Consider the following 16,725-nt stretch of genomic DNA (forward strand, 5'->3'; position numbering starts at 1 on the left):
CGGCTCCCTCGGCAGCGGCGTCTACACGTATGCAAATGATATGAGAATGCATGCATGGGTTGCAATCTTAAAGTAGCCAATGACTAGATGCAACTACTAGTAATTTACACAAAAATTGCACTCCCAGGCCCAGAACATTCCCCAAAAATCCGGAGTATCAGGACGAATACCCGGAGTATCCGGACCCCCAAGTCCAGAGTTTCCGGGCCTATACCCGGAGTTTCCCCCGGAGTGTCCCAAACCCGGAGTATCCGGGCTTATACCCGGAGTTTCGCCCGGAGTGTTCCAAAAACCCGGAGTATCCGGGCTTATACCCGGAGTTTCCGGGCTTGACAGCATTTTCGCCCCAAAAACTGAAATCTTGATTTTTGGCAAAACCACCCCACCAAATTTGAAACCCTCTTGAATCCTAGTGGAAGGATGCATATAGAGATGATTGACCAAAGGAAATCACCTAGAACATCCTAAAACAACCAAATCGGTGAGCCCTAGCTTCTAGTACCTTGAGCTAGTTCCTCTTGCAAGAAAACTCGAAAACGATGTCGCCCCAAGGTGGAATACTTGTAGAAGATGATCCCCTACGCCGAGTGAAGCTCCCTTGGCCATGGAATCAAGTTGAAATGAAAGATTTCGGAATCTAGAGCTTAGGGGAGAGGGAGAGCTCGTGAGGGTGTGAGAGGGAGAGGGAGTGGCGTGAGAGAGGGAGAGAGTGCTGGTGAGGGTGAGAGAAAAAATAGAGTATTTATTATATTTGTGGGACCCAAATGATTAAATTAGTGAAATAGAAACTACACGCCCGGAGTATCCGGGCCAATGGCCGGAGTATCGGGGTGTTACACGCATTGATACGAAAACATTTTTGTGAGCTCGTCAATGTAAAAATATGTCAAGCCAGGCCAGTTTCCCATGAACATTTGAAAGTGTAATTTTTATGTTCCTGTGCGTGTGAGGAATTATGTCTATAGTGTATCTTTTAAACAAAAAGAAAACCTTACGTGTCAAGTTTTTTTTCTCTTATTTTCCAGCGATGCATCTTTTTTTTTTTTACTTTTTCAGAGCAACTCCAGTAGGGAGAGCAAATGGGCTTCCATATAAAGATTTAGTCGGTGGACTTCAAAAATCAATCTACAGCAAGAGGAGCAAATGGACTGCCATTTTGATAGCCCTTCCAAATTTCTCCTTCCACCCCCCAATTTGGTGGCCCTCTATTTGGGCTGCGAAACTATGGGCCCCACCAATTTTGGTTGACTATGGCGGCGGCGGCGGCGCGGGGAACATCCCGCCGTTCGCGTCCACCATGGCCGCCCTACGCGCGTCGCTCGCGGAGACCGCCGCGCGGTTCCCCACGCTGGCTAGGAGGGTCGTGCACCGGCCGGCCACGGGCGATGCCGCCGTCCACTGCGCCGGGGCGGCGGCGTCAGGTTCGTCGTCGCGGAGACGATTGGCGACACCGACGCGGGGCACCTCATGGGGCCGATGACCACGACGCCGAGGCGTTCCGCTCGCTCGCGCCGGCACTCGACGCCGGCTAGCTCCCCGCCGAGACGATAGCTGCGCAGGTCACGCGGCTGCGGGGCGCGCTGGCGCTCGGCATCGCGATGCACCACACCGTGGTCGACGGCCGGTCCGTGTGGAGGTTCGTCGAGGCCCGCAGAGCCGCCACCCCAAGCTCCTCTGCCGGCCACCGTGGATCCACCTCCTCGCTCTTAGGGGTGGGCATTCGGTTCTTCGGTTCGGTTCGGTTCGGTTCCTCGGTTTTCGAAGAAATTCGGTTCCTAGAAAATAGGAACCGATCGGTTCCAAGAAATTTCAGGAACCGAGTATTTCGGTTCTCGGTTCTTTCGGTTCGGTTTCGGTTCTAACCGAACTAACCGAATTTTTTTACCGAAAGCTAAGATAACAAGAAAAATATACATGTTCTATAGCAAATTTAGACAATACTTCCTCTACTTTAGAGAATAATAATTGAGAAGAGAACAATAACAATATAGTAAGAGAAATACATGGCAATTGAAGTATGATACATCACATGTAAACTAAATATACTCTTACAAAATACAAAGTTTATGTAATTCGGTTCTTTCGGTTAATTCGGTTACCCGAGGGTAGGAACCGAATTTTTTTCGGTTATTTCGGTTCTTCAATATCTGGAACCGAACAAGGAACCGAATTTTTCGGTTCCGGTTATTTCGGTTTCGGTTCCGGTTCTTTCGGTTCGGTTCTTCGGTTTCGGTTAAATTTGCCCACCCCTACTCGCTCTGCCCCAGCCCGAGGTGAGAAGGGGAATCAAACCTCCTTTCTCTCCTCTTCGTTTTCCCCATGTCCCAGCCGCCGCCATGCCCCAGGTCGCCGGCGCCCACAGCGCCGCCACCGCCACCGCCCCCCTCCCCTGTTCTGTCCCGAGGAAGAAGAAAAGGGCACTTTTGCCCAGAAGCCCCTCCCTTTCTTTCTTTTCTTTAAAGAAACCCCCCTCTCTATGTTCTTTTCCAAAGAAGCCCCCTTTTTTGTTCCTTTTCAAGAAGCAACCCCTCCACTACACAAAAATGGAAGCCCAATTTACTCAGCCTGCTGGAGTGAAGGCCCATATTTAGATGAGTAAAATTTAGAAGTGGGCTTCTAAATAAATATTTGTTCACCAAAATTTAACAACCCTATTAGCGTTGCTCTCAGAGCCCTGTTCTTTGTCGAGCCACTGAACACGTTTCTGATTTGATGCTCCAAAGCTCATCCTGCGCCCCTAAACGAGCTAGCGTTCAGGTAGTGGTGCGCTGCTGACGACGCTGTCGCGCACCAAGCTGCCGGCCGGCTGCAGACCTCTCGTGGGTGCGGGTAACAATGATGACGCGTCGTCGTCCGCCCGCGCGCCGGAAGCCGAGCGCTTTCCGTTGCCAGGCGGTGCGCGCGCGCCCGGGCACGGGGTCCGTTCCGTAGAACCCAAGCGAGAGCGCCCCGCACCCAGCGCCACATGCGCGAGCGCGTAGCCATCAGCCGCGGGGAGAAAGAGAGGCGGCGATGGCGACGAGCGGCCGGGCCGGGGCGCGACGGTGATAACGGATCGCAGTGGGGGTGAGCCGCGGGGATCGACGGCGCCGGGGCGGCCGCGTGTGCATCTGCGCAGGCTTGATGCTGCTACCAGCAGCTCTAGAAGCGCGGCGTGCCTGGATTCCCTCTGGGACTGGCCGGCTGGGTGTGGTGTGCTGGGATTGGCAAAGGTAGGCGAGTGCGTGCGTGCGTGTGGGGTGGTTCGAACTTTCCAGGTGTACAGATGTGTTGTACACTTGTACTACGCATCGTCCAAGAAAGTGGAACGTGAAGCACCCCATGGTGTGCCTGCATCACAGCATCACCCAGAGGTGGCTAGGTGCTATAAGGCGGTTGTGAGCGGCGGTGTTGGATGGGATAGCTTTTTTTTTTTGCGGTCATTGGATTGGATGGAAATTGGAATGGCATTACTGATGTGCTGCTGTGCAGACGGCACCATATAGAAGAACAGGGAAGCCAGTTTGGGCCGGTTCACCTGCACTGGACGGCAGCGAAGGAATTTTTTTATTTTTTTTATTCGATTTATCAAAAATATATGTGGCTATATTTTTTTTTCCAAAAATGTCACCCTGCCGCCGGTTCGTTTGGCGGTAAGGAGCTACCGCCGGATGAACCGGCGGTAAGATCCTTGGCCCACGGCCCATGGAACCTACCGCCGTTTGATCCGGCGGTAGCTCCTTACCTCCAAACGAACCGGCGGTAAGTGCTACCGCCGCGCTGTAGCAGCCGGCTGTAGCTGCCCTGTAGACGGCAGCGCCCTACCGCCGTTTGAAACGGCGGTAGGTGTTCCCACAATTTATTTTTAATTATTTTATATGCTTTCACTACTGTAATTAATTGTATAATTATTTTAAAGACTGTCTGAACTATAATTATTTTCTTTACGTTTAGAGATATTTCAGAAAATAATAGAGATAGCGGAGGTTAGGGAAATATTTTTTTTAAATTTATACAAATTAGATTTAACTCTAATAGTCTGTGAAAATATATTTTCATGAGATATTCATGAGTTTCAATTACGATTTCGATGTCCTGTCACCTTGCATTAGATTCTTCAGCACCCCCACTATAATTAAAAATGTGGGAGTACCTACCGCCGTTTCAAACGGCGATAGACATGCGTGAACCATGCCTATAGACCAAATAGCTCCATCTATAAATAAAACATCGCCCCATCTCATATGAAGTCAGTAGCCATCTCATACGAAGTTTTTAACCATCCACGCACGGCCACCATGTCTTCCTCTGGTTCTACCTACATTCCGTGGAACAAGATTAGAGAACATGTGCCTCAAGGAGTGCAGGTTCCAATGTGCTTCTGCGGTTCGTTGTGCAAGCTGATGGAGTCCAAAGTTTTGGGCGATGACTTCGGCAGGAGGTTCTTCATGTGTGAGAACTACGAGTACGATCCGCCAAAGCGCTACGGCAAGGACAAAGCGAAGGTATCACCTCGCATTATGTAGTTTGCGTCTTCGGAGTTCAGTATGTTAATTCTAACTCGGCTTGGAAATAGAGTCCACCACCTCTTTGTGATTTCATACAGTGGCTGGACACGGAGCAATCGACCGAAGCTAAGGAACACGTTGAGCGCAAAGCAAGGTGGGCTGCGGAAAGGTGGCAGCGAATGCTGCAAGAGGAAAAAATGGAGGAGAAGCGCAAGAAAGATAAAGAAGAGATCGAGAAGAGGTTCGCAGAAGTGGAACGTCGGCAGACGGAGGAGCGTGAAGCTGATAGGGAGAGGAAGCGAGAGAGGGCCCGCCGTGCGAAGGAGGCGGGACCCGAGGCTATTAGGAAGGGGAAGTATCCTCGGTGCACTCAGTAGATGACTATCATGTAATGTTCGAATTTCATATTCCCTAAGGCATGTTAGGTCTAGATGGAACACGACGTTAGCGTGTTCCATGTACATGCCAGTGCAATTGTTATTGTAATTTCAATGTCAAATTAATCTGCATTGTGTAATTTGTACTAGCTGCAACTAAATTATTCAGAAGCATTTCCCTATAAATAAACTTTTCAGACCGATGCGATGACAACTCCATTGGCATATATCGGCCAGTACACACAATAAAAACAATGAAAACAATCACCGTTCAAACATTGAACACAAATTAAATAGTGGTCCACACAATTCAACGCACAGAACACATGACATGGCATGTCAGGACCTGTTGCATACTATGGTAACGAGGTCCAATACTAAACCTAACATGCCTTAGGTAATTCGAACAAACGTTACATTATATATTCAGACGGAGCAGTACAACATCAATCATTCACGGGCAGTACCTTTATCACGTCCCGCGATGTCTGGTTTTGCATGCTCGCCTTTGCGTAAATCTTCATTCACCTTCTTTAACCACTCCATATATTCCTGATCACGATGAGTGATCCACGTGTCAATCCACTCATGGAAATGACACCAATGAGTATGCGTGTCATCACCAGCATACTTTTGCAAATAAGAAACGATTCAAAATTAATAAAAATAATAAAAGCATATTTACAAATTAATCTATACCTGTGATGTTGCACCTCTTTTTTGGACTTCCTCGATATTCTTGCAACACCAATACCTCTGGCCAAAAGTCTCGTAATCACGAGATATATTCGGAACCCAACGCATTTGACAATAGCAATTGGGTGGCTCTACACCTTTCGGCCATACCTTGCAATCTGTAATACATCTATTGGGATCGTTAGGAGAGGGTCCTAAATTAGCCTCCATTTCCCGACGGAAAGCTGTCCGGGAGAATGAGGAGCTCATAGCTGTTTGGTTGGGCTAATTAAAAAAAGTGGAAACTGAATTGCAAGTCTGTGCTCTCAGGAACCACAAGGTGCTCTTTTATAGACGCAGGGCTGTTTGCATATCCAAGCACTTTGAACACAGATATTACCTCTCACTGCTCCACAGTCGTCCACGGTTCTGCACTCGCACGCTCCACAGTGTGCACTCATTCCACAAAAAACAACAACAGGATCTCTCACTGCTCGTACCATCAGTACTCGCACGCTCCACAGCGTTCACTGCTACCACTTTAAACACGGATTATTGCATCGACCTACTCATCGCATCGCCCACTTTAAACTCGTTGTACTGTCACTGCATCGACCTACTCGTGATTATTGCACTGCCCTGACACATCCCATCGCCCGGAACACTACACGGTACCGGCGTAATCGTCACAATGTTAACCATAGAAATTACATCATAATACAATGTTAATGAAACACACAGCAGAAATACAGTGGTATGGCAGAACCCGTTGCAACTATGGTAAACAAATTCTGATCTAAGCTAACATGTCTTAGGTAATTTAAAAAACCCAACAAATACAACGATGCAGCATGTCACTTGGACTAGGTAGTACTAATAGCAGTACCCATACGTAGCAAACTGCGTTGAGCCTTCTCCGCAGTATCCACCCATTGCAGGTTGCGCAGGCGGTGGTACCGGAGGGGCAGTGCCCTTGTTCTTGTGACAAGGGCAGTTGCAGTAAGGAATAGTGCATGGTTCATCTTGTGAAGCGGCAGCATTGCTGGTATCATCATCTACGTCGTCTTTGTTACCCTCGCTCACTTCCTCATAATGGTTCACCTTGCACTCCAGATCAAAGATCTTTATCTGGAGGTTCTCGATGAACTCCTGAACTGAATCAATTGGTGCAGGATCGACCCACCTGGTAAACCCACAGTTTTCTGGAGCATCTGAAGACTGCAAAACAAATTTCATGTAAGGTGTCTCAATGAAGATAAAGAAATAAAACAACCGAGCATTACCCATGCGTGTGGGCATTTGAAGAAATGCTGACCGCCATCCATCCCGTCGGTGCACATCTGCACTAAGCAGTCCTCACCATGTCTGCATTTTGGCCACGTTTCTCTATGGTTATCGTATTGTAGAAGAGGAGTTTCATTGGTAAATTCACTCTTGTGCTGTGGCGGAAACTCAAACACTGGTTCCGGAAAGGAATCCGGTCCAAGAGGCCCCTCCCATATTATGGGGTCTCCCTTTCTTCTCCCTTTTCCTTTCCCAAAACCGTAGTAATTCTTCCCGCTAGACCCACCTCCAGACATTGGGTATACAATGAGCTTTGGTGTTTGAGTGGTGCTGGGAGTTCACAAGCTTGTGAGTATTTATAGGCGCACAAAGGTCTGATACCCGAAGTGTGGAGTGTAAATACACATGAAAAGCCTACTGTATTCGCACGCTCCACAGCGCTCACTCCTACCACTTTAAACACGGACACGACCTCTCGTTGCTCTTGATTTGTACCCTCGCACGCTCAACACCGCTCACTCCTCCCACTTTAAACAACAACACGACGTCTCACTGCTCATGACTTCAGCACTTGCACGCTCCACAGCGCTCACTCGTGATTATTGCACTGCCCCGACATATCAAATCATAATTTCACTGCACGGACATATACCATCGCCCGAAATATTGCACCGGCCAACTCATCATAATGGTACGTAATGGACACATCAAATCATAGTCTGCACATGCATACATAACATAGTATGACGGAACAAAGTAATTAACAAGCTACAACCTGTAAACTAGATGCGTCCACGCTTGCCCCCTCTCCTCCTGCCACGTCGCTCTGCAGCCTGGCCCGCCCTAGTGTGGTGCTGCGAGTACGTCAGTGGCTCCGGTGGGATGGTCTGGCGAGTGGACCGATGACCCTGCTCAGGAACAGGCGTCTGCTCCACCTGACTGTAGTCCTGCATCGCGAGTGGGGCACCCCCCAGCTGTGAAGTGCCGACGACCTCCTGCGTCGGTGCAGAAGAGAAGAACGTGTTCACCCACTCCATCTGCGCGAGGTCGTCCACCTCCTGAATCTCCTCATCGTCGTCTGTCCCTCCCACCTGCCGGTACTCTGATTCACAAACTTCAATCCATCAATATTCAATTAAAAATGCACTTGTTACCGCAAATTAACAACTGGTCTTAGACGTACCTAAATCGTGTATTGGACGACGAAGAGACGAAGATCCAGCGTCGTAGGGATCCATCGACGGAAACAGCGACGAGCCGGGCGCTACACGAATAAGAAGTACAAGTTAATGAATAAAGTTTTACCTGTTACGGTATTGTAAGTGACACGAGGTTAGAGTATGATTTACCTGCCGAGTACAAATGTGCCGGTCGCGGCACGTACGTGGGCCGAACTGCAGAACCCGAAGGTGTCGCCATCGTGTCAGGTGGCGGTGGCGGTGGCGGTGGCGGTGGACCTGACTGTGCCGCAGGTGCAGACCGTCGTGACGATGGACCGGTCACAGGAACCGGCCCCGAACTGCGAGGTGGGAGGAAGGTGTCGTCCTCACGACAGGTCACGGCTCATCGGAATCGCTTGCACATATCGACGATCTTCTGCAGCGTGCTCTGGTGCTGGGCGGGCGTCATGTCATGGTACTGGCCTATACTCGACGAAGCCTCGGACTCAATCGCTCGTATGACATCGTACTGTACCGAGAAAGTAGTAACATCATATGCAACCAGTTTTTTTACTGCAAAATCAATCAGAGAAACGTACCGCTATGGCGAAGTTCTGGTCTCGAACTACGGGGTACGTCTCCGACACCCTTGCGGCCTCGATCGGAGCCTCTGGTGGAACGTGCACGACCCGTGTGCGCGTCCTCGGCAGGTACCACCGTAGGTAGTCCGCGAACGCCTCGTCGCTGTGCGGCCGATCCTCGAAAACGACGTCGTCGAGGGCCGCGGCCCAAGAGTCGACGTAAGGACGGACCTTGTCGGCCCACCGCGAGCCTGGTGGCTGATCCTGCCGTGTCCACCTATAATAGAAAGCTTGAGCGATTCAATGCTAAATGGTAGGTTATAAAAAATGATGAATTATTAACAGAACTATTTATTCGGTACCTATGGATGTGGGCCTCCACTGAGTGCACAATCGGGACCGGGGTCTGCAGGTAGAGACCGAACTGCCTCATAACCGGGGCGGGCGGCCGGCGGCGAGGGCGGGCGGCGGCGTGGGCAGAGCGAGAGGGCGGCGGCGCTGGGGGAGCGGGCGCGCGCAGTTTAATACGTGGAACTTACCGCCGGTTGAAACGGCGGTAGGTGGAACCTACCGCCGGATGATCCGGCGGTAAGCTCCGGCCCACCACGGCCCACGGCGGTACGATCCTACCGGCGGTTCATCCGGCGGTAACAACCTTCCGCCGTTTCAACCGGCGGTAAGCTCCGGCCCACCACGGCCCACGGCGGTACGATCCTACCGCCGGTTCATCCGGCGGTAACAACCTTCCGCCGGATGAACCGGCGGCTGGGTGACATTTTTGAAAAAAAAATCACAACATATATTTTTGATAAATCGAATATATATATATATATATATATATATATATATATATATATATATATATATATATATATATATAAACTCGCAGCGAAGGAAAAGAAAACCAAAGGAGAGGCCAGGGGTCGGGTGGGCTTGTGACCTCATATTATGTCTACGACTACGACGATGGGCTATGGAGAAAATTTCCTGGCCCAAAAAGCAGAAGCGTCGAAGCCCTCACGTTAAAATTTAACAGTTCCATCCTTTGAAAATAACTTACTTGCAGGTCCATCTTACTAGTAGTTTATTATTAACTTGAACAAATATTACAAAACCAATATTCATGAAACCGGTGCCCAGCATGTCCCCCCCCCCCCCCCCCCAAAAAAAAAAGAAACCGGTGCCCAGCACGTAACATAATACACTCACTACATCATACCAAGCGGGAGCAACTCCGTCCTCTCAAAATTAACGTCGACAAATTGCAGCCTCCATCAGGGGTAAAACACAATACACGACAATTTTCACCGGAAATTAAGAAGAAGAAAAAGATAAAAGAGGGTAATTTCGGTTGGTACAGCAACTGGCCTGCACCGCACCCCATAGGCCATATACATGCATCGGTCGCGTCGTTGCTTATTAGCAGACGCCGTTGATCTTCTTCTTGGCCAGGACGGCCCTCTTCCAGAGCGAGATGACCTCGCGCTGCTTGTCCATCTCCCTCTGGCTGGCCTCGGCGGCGGCGAGCGCGGCGAGGTCGCCGCTGGGGGCGCGGGCGGGCAGCGCGTCCAGCTCGTGCAGCACCTTCTCGATGTCGAGCACGAGGCGCTCGGCGAAGGTGCGGCTGAAGTCCTCGCGGATGACCACGCGGAGCACCGTCACGTGCTGCGCGTCGGGGGGCATGGTGTAGGCCGGCACGATCCACCCGAAGCGGCGCAGGAAGTCGGAGATCTCGAACTCGTTGTGCCGGCTGCTGTCCTTGAGGGAGAAGGCCACCAGCGGCACGCCGGTGTCCTTGGACACGATGTTGAACCGCCCCGTCTTCTCCAGGCCCTGCTTCAGCACCATCGCGTTCTCCTGGCAGTTCTCCATGATGTTCTTGTAACCCTGCATTGGAAGGAAGCACACGTTTTTTTATTTTTTTGTTTTTTAAAAAAATCAGAATACTCTGTTACACACATAATCCATTGACGGTATCAGCAAGTATAAGCGATGGCAAATTTTACCTCAAAGCCAAGGCGGATCAGCTGGTAGTACTGTGCGATGACTTGGCTGGAACCTGAAATCATGGTGGGCGCCGTGAGCACAACAGCCAGATCACTGTGGTGTGTGCACAGGGGGGAACAGGCCAGAATAATGAAGTTAAAAGAGACCTTTGGAGAAGTTGAGGGTGAAGGTGGGCTGGTCGGCGCCCAGGTAGTTGATGTGGAAGATGAGCTCTTCCGGCAGGTCCTCCTTGCTCCTCCAGATGCACCATCCGATGCCGGCGTAGACGAGGCCGTACTTGTGCCCGCTGACGTTGATGCTCTTCACCAGCGGCAGACGGAAGTCCCACTCCAGCTCCGGGTACAGGAACGGCGCGATGAACCCGCCGCTCGCCGCGTCCACGTGGATCGGCGTGTCCCAGCTGCGTGCGCGTTCAGATCGAGCTCATCGGTCAGGATCGCACGGCTGGCAAGTAACCACACGTGTGCAGCACATCGAAACATTGAGCTGAGCTCGCTTGCACGGGTAGAGAGTGCCAGCAGTTACCCTGTCTCGGCGTTCTTCTGGGTGAGCAGGTCGTTGAGCAGCTTCACGTCCTCGAACTCGCCGTTGAGCGTGGAGCCGAGGATGGCGGCGACGCAGATGGTGTTCTCGTCCACCATGTCCACGGCCTTGTGCGGGTCCATGACGTAGTACCCCTCGCTCAGCTTCACCTCCTTGAGCTCCACCTCGAAATAACGCGCGAACTTCTCCCAGCAGACCTGCATTTCCCCAGCCAATTATTCAGAAGATCTATCCAGTGGAAATAAACTAGCACTGGCACATATACCAAAATTGGGCGTTGCGATTTCTGCTTACTTGGACGTTGGCGCCGGTGACGATGTTAGGCTTGTCGCAGGGCTTGCCGGCGGCCCTCATCTTGTTCTGCCAACGCCTCTTGAACGCCAGCCCGGCGAGCATGATGGCCTCGGACGAGCCGACGGTGCCGACCCCGACGGCAGTTTCAGAATCGCCGAGAGGGGCGTTGAACAGATGGGCGATCATGTTCACGCACCGATTCTGTAGAATCACCGATCAGTTTAAAATTAGTTAAGATTCAAAACGATGGTCACGGTGCATTTCCCCTTGGACAGTACAAATATTTTTTTTCTAATTTCAGAATAGGGAGAACTTTTGACTCACAATCATTATTTTAAGAAAATATTTTTTAAAAAAACATTTCTCAAAGAAATCGTCAATCTTAAGAAATTGAAAAAAGCTGTTGCAATTTGCAAATACCACACTTGGGTCGTAAAGGGCTCAATATTTTGTACTAGAAAATCTAAGGGTCGGGCCCTAAAAGGGTCGGGCTCTAATCTTATACAATTTTAAACTAAAATATTTAAGAGCCTTGTTGGGCTGTGAAGAGACTACTAGGATCATGACCTATTACCACCCCTATCCACACTACAGAGGGAACTGTCATTATAGCGCTTAATATTTCCCAAAAAAGAAGAATTCGTAGATGGGTGTTGAGATTTTTTTCCCCAACGAACGGGTGCTGAGATTTCACACTGGTTAAAGTTTGGAATCCAATGCTAAAACCATTCGAATAGTAGTTGGGGGAAAGATAGTGTTGGGCTTGTGCTTCAAGGAATGGCCGGTGTTCCCGCAAAAAAACAAAAGGAATGGCCGGTGTTCCCGAAAAAAAAAAGGAATGGCCGTGGATCGATGCAGGTGTCTCTCCACGATTCATGCGCGCCCGCCACGAATCATCACAGTATTTTCTTTTTCAGGTCAATCTTCGCTTTCGGAGCGCCTCCTGACCTAACCCAAATGTCTGATCCAGGCAGGTGTCCCGAACTCCTGAGCATCTCCAGCAGTTTGGCAAATCGAGTTGTCATCTTTGATTTTTGATAAAAACGTTAAAAATACTCCTCCAACAGTTTGGCAAAAGACTTGGCAATTTTTGGCAACTTGGGAAAAAACAGCCTCCAGCGCGTAAATATACGCGCGCGGCGCGCGGTTGGCATCGTGGTTTCTAGTCAGGTGAAAGGGTGAAAAAAGAAATAAATAACAGAGAAGGGTTACTGATTTAATTTTTCAAGATGTGAAAGTGCATAAATATAATTTTGTTTATCTCTCAGGGTTCCTGATGTAAGTTAGATCTGGATTTGGCAAGTGAATTATGCCAAACTGTTGGAGATAACCTCTTTTTTTACTTGGCATATCTTTTTAGAAGTTGGCAAAACACAAGATATGACAAATAAAATATGGCAAACTCTTGGAGATGCTCTGATATCACAAAAGGTCACAGCTTGAACCAAAAGCGCAACTTGGCCTCTTCCCTCTTGGCTCTCCTAATTTTGTTGTTCCTTAATGACACATTTTTCATTCAAAAAGGGCATGTTAGAGTTGTAGCCTTTTTAAAATGTGCCCTCAGCTCCGCCTTTCGGCCGTGCGAATGACCAACACTACCATATCTCCCCAGCACCAGTCCCACTAGCATTTGTCCCATCTTTGCTTTTGTGGATAGCAGCGGGCCAGCAGATCTCTTCGGATATCCTTCTTTTTTTTTCTCTCTCTGAGAGAAGAATCTCATTGGGCCAAGAAGCCACCCCGGTTTGTTTTCTTGCCGTAGTTTATTCTCAGGTGCCTCGGGACGGGGTAAATGCCAAAGGGACAGTGGGAGCCAGCTGCAGGGATAGCAAGGCCTGTTTGGTTTTCCCTATTATATCAGAACACATAATTCCCGAGAAAAAAATTTTATAAACGAAGTTTATTTGCAAATTTTTTTTACAGATGGGTGTAACTTTTCACGACGAATCTAATGATAGGAATTAATCGATGATTAGCTACAGTAATATTATAGTAACCATCCTCTAATCGTGCGGTCAAAAAACCCATTAGGTTCGTCTCGCGAAATAGCGCAGGGCTGTGAAGTTATTTTTATAAATTACTTTTATTTAGTACTTCTAATTATTAGTCAAAATTTTTGTGCTACATATGGTAAACCAAACCAAACAGAACCCAAGTTGGCCGAACGCCGGTGAGTCGCAGGCAGTTCTCGACCGCGACCGGCGACCACCGGCAAGTGGGGCAAGCCGCAAGCGCTACCCGCGGATAGCCGGATACACCGGCTGCGGCAGCACACGTGGAGTTGTACAGTGAAGATGTACTCTGCAGTCAATAATGCAAAGGAACTGTTTCCCAAAAGCAGGACGGATAACACTGTGCTACAGCAGGCTCCTCGTGGATAGGAGGCAATGACCTTTTCCATGGCCCGTGCGCCACAGATCCAGGATTAGGTCCTTGTTCACGCCGGTTTGAAAGTATTATCGATACAGTTATTTAGATTGAAATCTTAAGAATTGTGCTAGTAGAGTGTCATAGTGATGACACTTCTCTCATATTTCATGACTCTTCTCTTCTTTCTCCTCATACTATTGGTACATGTTAGCAAATTTAATGTTCATGACACTCTTATGACATTTCCACTGAGATTGGCTTTAGTTCGCAATTTTTTTTGGATTTTAGTATTGTAGTATTTTTATTATTATTTAATAATTAATTAATATACAATTATGAACTAATTAGGTTTAAAAGATTTGTCTCGTTGTTTACACTTAAACTGTATAATAAATTATTTTTTCAACTATATTTAATATTCTATGTATATGTCTAAAAATTCAATGTGATGGTTACTGTAGGAAAATTTTTGGAAACTAAACATGCCCCACTAATTTTGATTCAGGTTAGTCGAACACTTCAGGAGGTCAGGATCGAGCTCGGTGGCCTTTTCCACGATCTGAACTCGTCCTCGGTCCTCCTGCCTCGCCTCATGATCTTGCGTTTGGTCCTGGCGACCCGAAAGGATTGGAGCACCGCCACGGCGCCACCGGCGGCCGTGGGATTGGCGGGCGGTGGCTCGGCTACGGGAGCAGGCCATCCTCGACGGCGACCGCCGGCCAATTGGCACCCAGCAGCCGGCAGCGGGCTCTCTGATCTGAAATCACTGCTGGCACTCTGGCAGGCAAGGCAGGCACTGGTCACGCACGTTCTTGGTTTCAGACACCGACAGGCAAGGCAAACACCAGAAAAGAATTGGGTGCCCACGGCCTTGTTTGGAAACCTCTAGTGTACGTAAACAAACGGAGAAAGAAATCTCGCATATATGAAGTGGTAATCAAAGTCTATTTGCAAAAAAAATTTAGAAATAGATATAATTTTTCACGACGAATTTAATAACAATAATTAATCGATGATTGGCTACAATGATGCTATAATAACTATTCTCTAATCACGCGGTCAAAAGCCTAATTAGATTCTTTAGATTCCTAGCGCAGATGTTTTGGAGTTGATTTTATAAATTGACTTTATTTAACACCATAATTAATTAGTAGTCAAAATTTTCTAAAACTCGCCAGCAAAGAAAACCAAACAGGGCCCACGAACACCGCAGGCAAAAGACGACGAGCAGGTGCAGCCGTTCAGGTTCCTGCTCTCGAGGAGATGTACCCGGCCGGCCACGCAGTCTGACCACGTGGCACTTGTACGCTTTCATTTCTGTCGACATCGCTGCTACTGCTAGGCTGCCAGTGCGCTTCCTCTTCGTGCCTGGTCCATCCTGGGCCGTGTTTGGATGAAAGGTGGAAAAGTTTTGATGAGAGAGAAACGATGCTTTGACTACTAATTAGTGGTATTAAATAAAGTCTAATTATAAAATTACCTCCACAACTGTGGTACTGTAGCAGTTGCTCTAACTAATGAGGTCTTTGACCGCATGATTAGAGGATGTTTGAGCGCGGTTACTGTAGCATCACTGTATCCAATAATGATGAAACTTGGCTCATTAGATTCGTCTCGAAAAATTACCCCCATTCCTAAAAGTGTTTTGCAAATAAACTTCGTTTAGTACTTTATACATGCATTCGTCTTTTTGTGCAAAAGTTTTGATGGTTTTATCCAAACATGGCCCTAATTCCTGCACGCTACACGGACCAGCGTGCTCTCTCCGTTACGCTTTGTTCTCGCGAGGCTTCAAAGGCAGGTATCCGGGAGAAATGGGGGCCAGTGCAGCAGTGCTCGTTCCAAAACAGTGAAAGGGAAAATGGAGTAATCGACGGACTAGCGGAGGAAGAGACGGAGAGCAGCAGGGAGAAGAGATGGGAACTTGGGCGGAGGCTTTTGACGGGCATGTGCATGCCTTGGGTACTCGATCGCTTTCGATTGCTTTCAGTTTGAGCATTAGTTTTCTGGATCCAAGGCCAGATTGTTCTCCGAAAATAAACTAAAATATCCGCGGCCAGATCAGACGCCAAGTGGGCCAATGAAAAACCAGGGTTCTGTTTCCACCGCGAGGACCAATCAGAAACAGGGGGCTCGCCGTCGCCGCCGGCACAAACAGGCAGCGCAAAAGGGATTCGAGACTTGGCAGCCATCCATCCATCCAGGGATCATCTATCAGGCGAGAGGGACGACGCCGACGGCCGGTCGACGGAGCGAGATTAATTAATAAAGGGAGCCGGCGTACCTGGAGCTCGGTGGTGACGGGGTACTCGTCCATGTCGACGTAGTTCTTGTTGAGGGAGGCCTGGATGAGCTTGTCGCACTCGGGCTCCATCCACGTGGTGACGAAGGACGCCAGGTTCAGCCGCGGGTTCCCGTCCAGCATCAGCTCGTCGTTGATGATCTGGTACGCCGCCTCCTTCGGGATCGACTGCTCCGGCATCCGGAACCTGCGAGATGTATAGAAGGTCGCTAATTAATAAGGTAGCAGTAATGATATCATCGACAGCGGCAAGGGCTAGGCGGCGGCGAGCCGCCGCGGGAGGAGACGGTCGGTCGACGTGCCTGGGGAGGGAGGCGCGGACGTAGCGGGACGCGAACGTCGAGTGCACCGACTCATCGGAGCCGCCGCCGACGCCGTGGGACAGCACCATCTCGCTCGCTCGTCGATCTCTCGCCGCCGGCGGCCGGGGAGGAGGAAGAAGTAAGGCTCCTCTCTCTCTCTCTCTCTCTCTCTCTCTCTCTCTCTCTCTCTGCTCTGAGTGGGCCTTCCAATTAGTCGCTGATGGCTTGGGGGAGGGGGGGGGGGGGGGGGGGGGGTGATGAGCAAGAACTGACGCGGTCGTAGCTGTTGGCTTTCCGGGACTTTAAATAATGGAACAAGAAACGGTGGACGCGCTCGCTGAAT

At 49.4% G+C, this 16,725-nt stretch overlaps 2 protein-coding genes across 2 annotated transcripts; both read right to left on the reverse strand.

The window, feature by feature from the left end:
- Window positions 1–7,502: 7,502 nt before the first annotated feature.
- On the reverse strand, window positions 7,503–8,819 carry LOC120648513. Its single transcript, XM_039925274.1, has 4 exons — window positions 8,583–8,819; window positions 8,173–8,512; window positions 8,007–8,087; window positions 7,503–7,925 (listed from the first exon to the last, which is right to left on the reverse strand). The coding sequence occupies exons 2-4, from the start codon at window positions 8,240–8,242 to the stop codon at window positions 7,606–7,608; spliced, it is 471 nt and encodes a 156-aa protein (XP_039781208.1). The 5' UTR covers window positions 8,243–8,512; window positions 8,583–8,819; the 3' UTR covers window positions 7,503–7,605.
- A 958-nt stretch (window positions 8,820–9,777) lies between these two features.
- On the reverse strand, window positions 9,778–16,617 carry LOC120649947 (glutamate decarboxylase 1-like). Its single transcript, XM_039926887.1, has 8 exons — window positions 16,573–16,617; window positions 16,383–16,542; window positions 16,063–16,267; window positions 11,409–11,609; window positions 11,097–11,311; window positions 10,718–10,971; window positions 10,571–10,623; window positions 9,778–10,451 (listed from the first exon to the last, which is right to left on the reverse strand). Exons 2-8 carry the CDS (start codon window positions 16,469–16,471, stop codon window positions 9,984–9,986), a joined length of 1,485 nt encoding a protein of 494 aa, XP_039782821.1. The 5' UTR covers window positions 16,472–16,542; window positions 16,573–16,617; the 3' UTR covers window positions 9,778–9,983.
- Between the last annotated feature and the right edge of the window lie 108 nt (window positions 16,618–16,725).

This window comes from Panicum virgatum, chromosome 9K (genome assembly GCF_016808335.1).
Source record: "Panicum virgatum strain AP13 chromosome 9K, P.virgatum_v5, whole genome shotgun sequence".
Classification (NCBI taxonomy): Eukaryota; Viridiplantae; Streptophyta; class Magnoliopsida; order Poales; family Poaceae; genus Panicum; species Panicum virgatum.

What these genes read in the sequence shown, in the direction of transcription:
- LOC120648513 (XM_039925274.1), bottom strand. Translation starts at nt 8,242, where the DNA reads ATGGCGACACCTTCGGGTTCTGCAGTTCGGCCCACGTACGTGCCGCGA. An exon ending in GGCACATTTGTACTCGGCAG is followed by an intron (nt 8,088 to 8,172) that starts GTAAATCATACT and finishes TTATTCGTGTAG; the next exon opens with CGCCCGGCTCGTCGCTGTTT. An exon ending in TCGTCCAATACACGATTTAG is followed by an intron (nt 7,926 to 8,006) that starts GTACGTCTAAGA and finishes TTTGTGAATCAG; the next exon opens with AGTACCGGCAGGTGGGAGGG.
- LOC120649947 (XM_039926887.1), bottom strand. Translation starts at nt 16,471, where the DNA reads ATGGTGCTGTCCCACGGCGTCGGCGGCGGCTCCGATGAGTCGGTGCAC. An exon ending in GTCCGCGCCTCCCTCCCCAG is followed by an intron (nt 16,268 to 16,382) that starts GCACGTCGACCG and finishes TACATCTCGCAG; the next exon opens with GTTCCGGATGCCGGAGCAGT. An exon ending in CACCCTCAACTTCTCCAAAG is followed by an intron (nt 10,624 to 10,717) that starts GTCTCTTTTAAC and finishes CCATGATTTCAG; the next exon opens with GTTCCAGCCAAGTCATCGCA.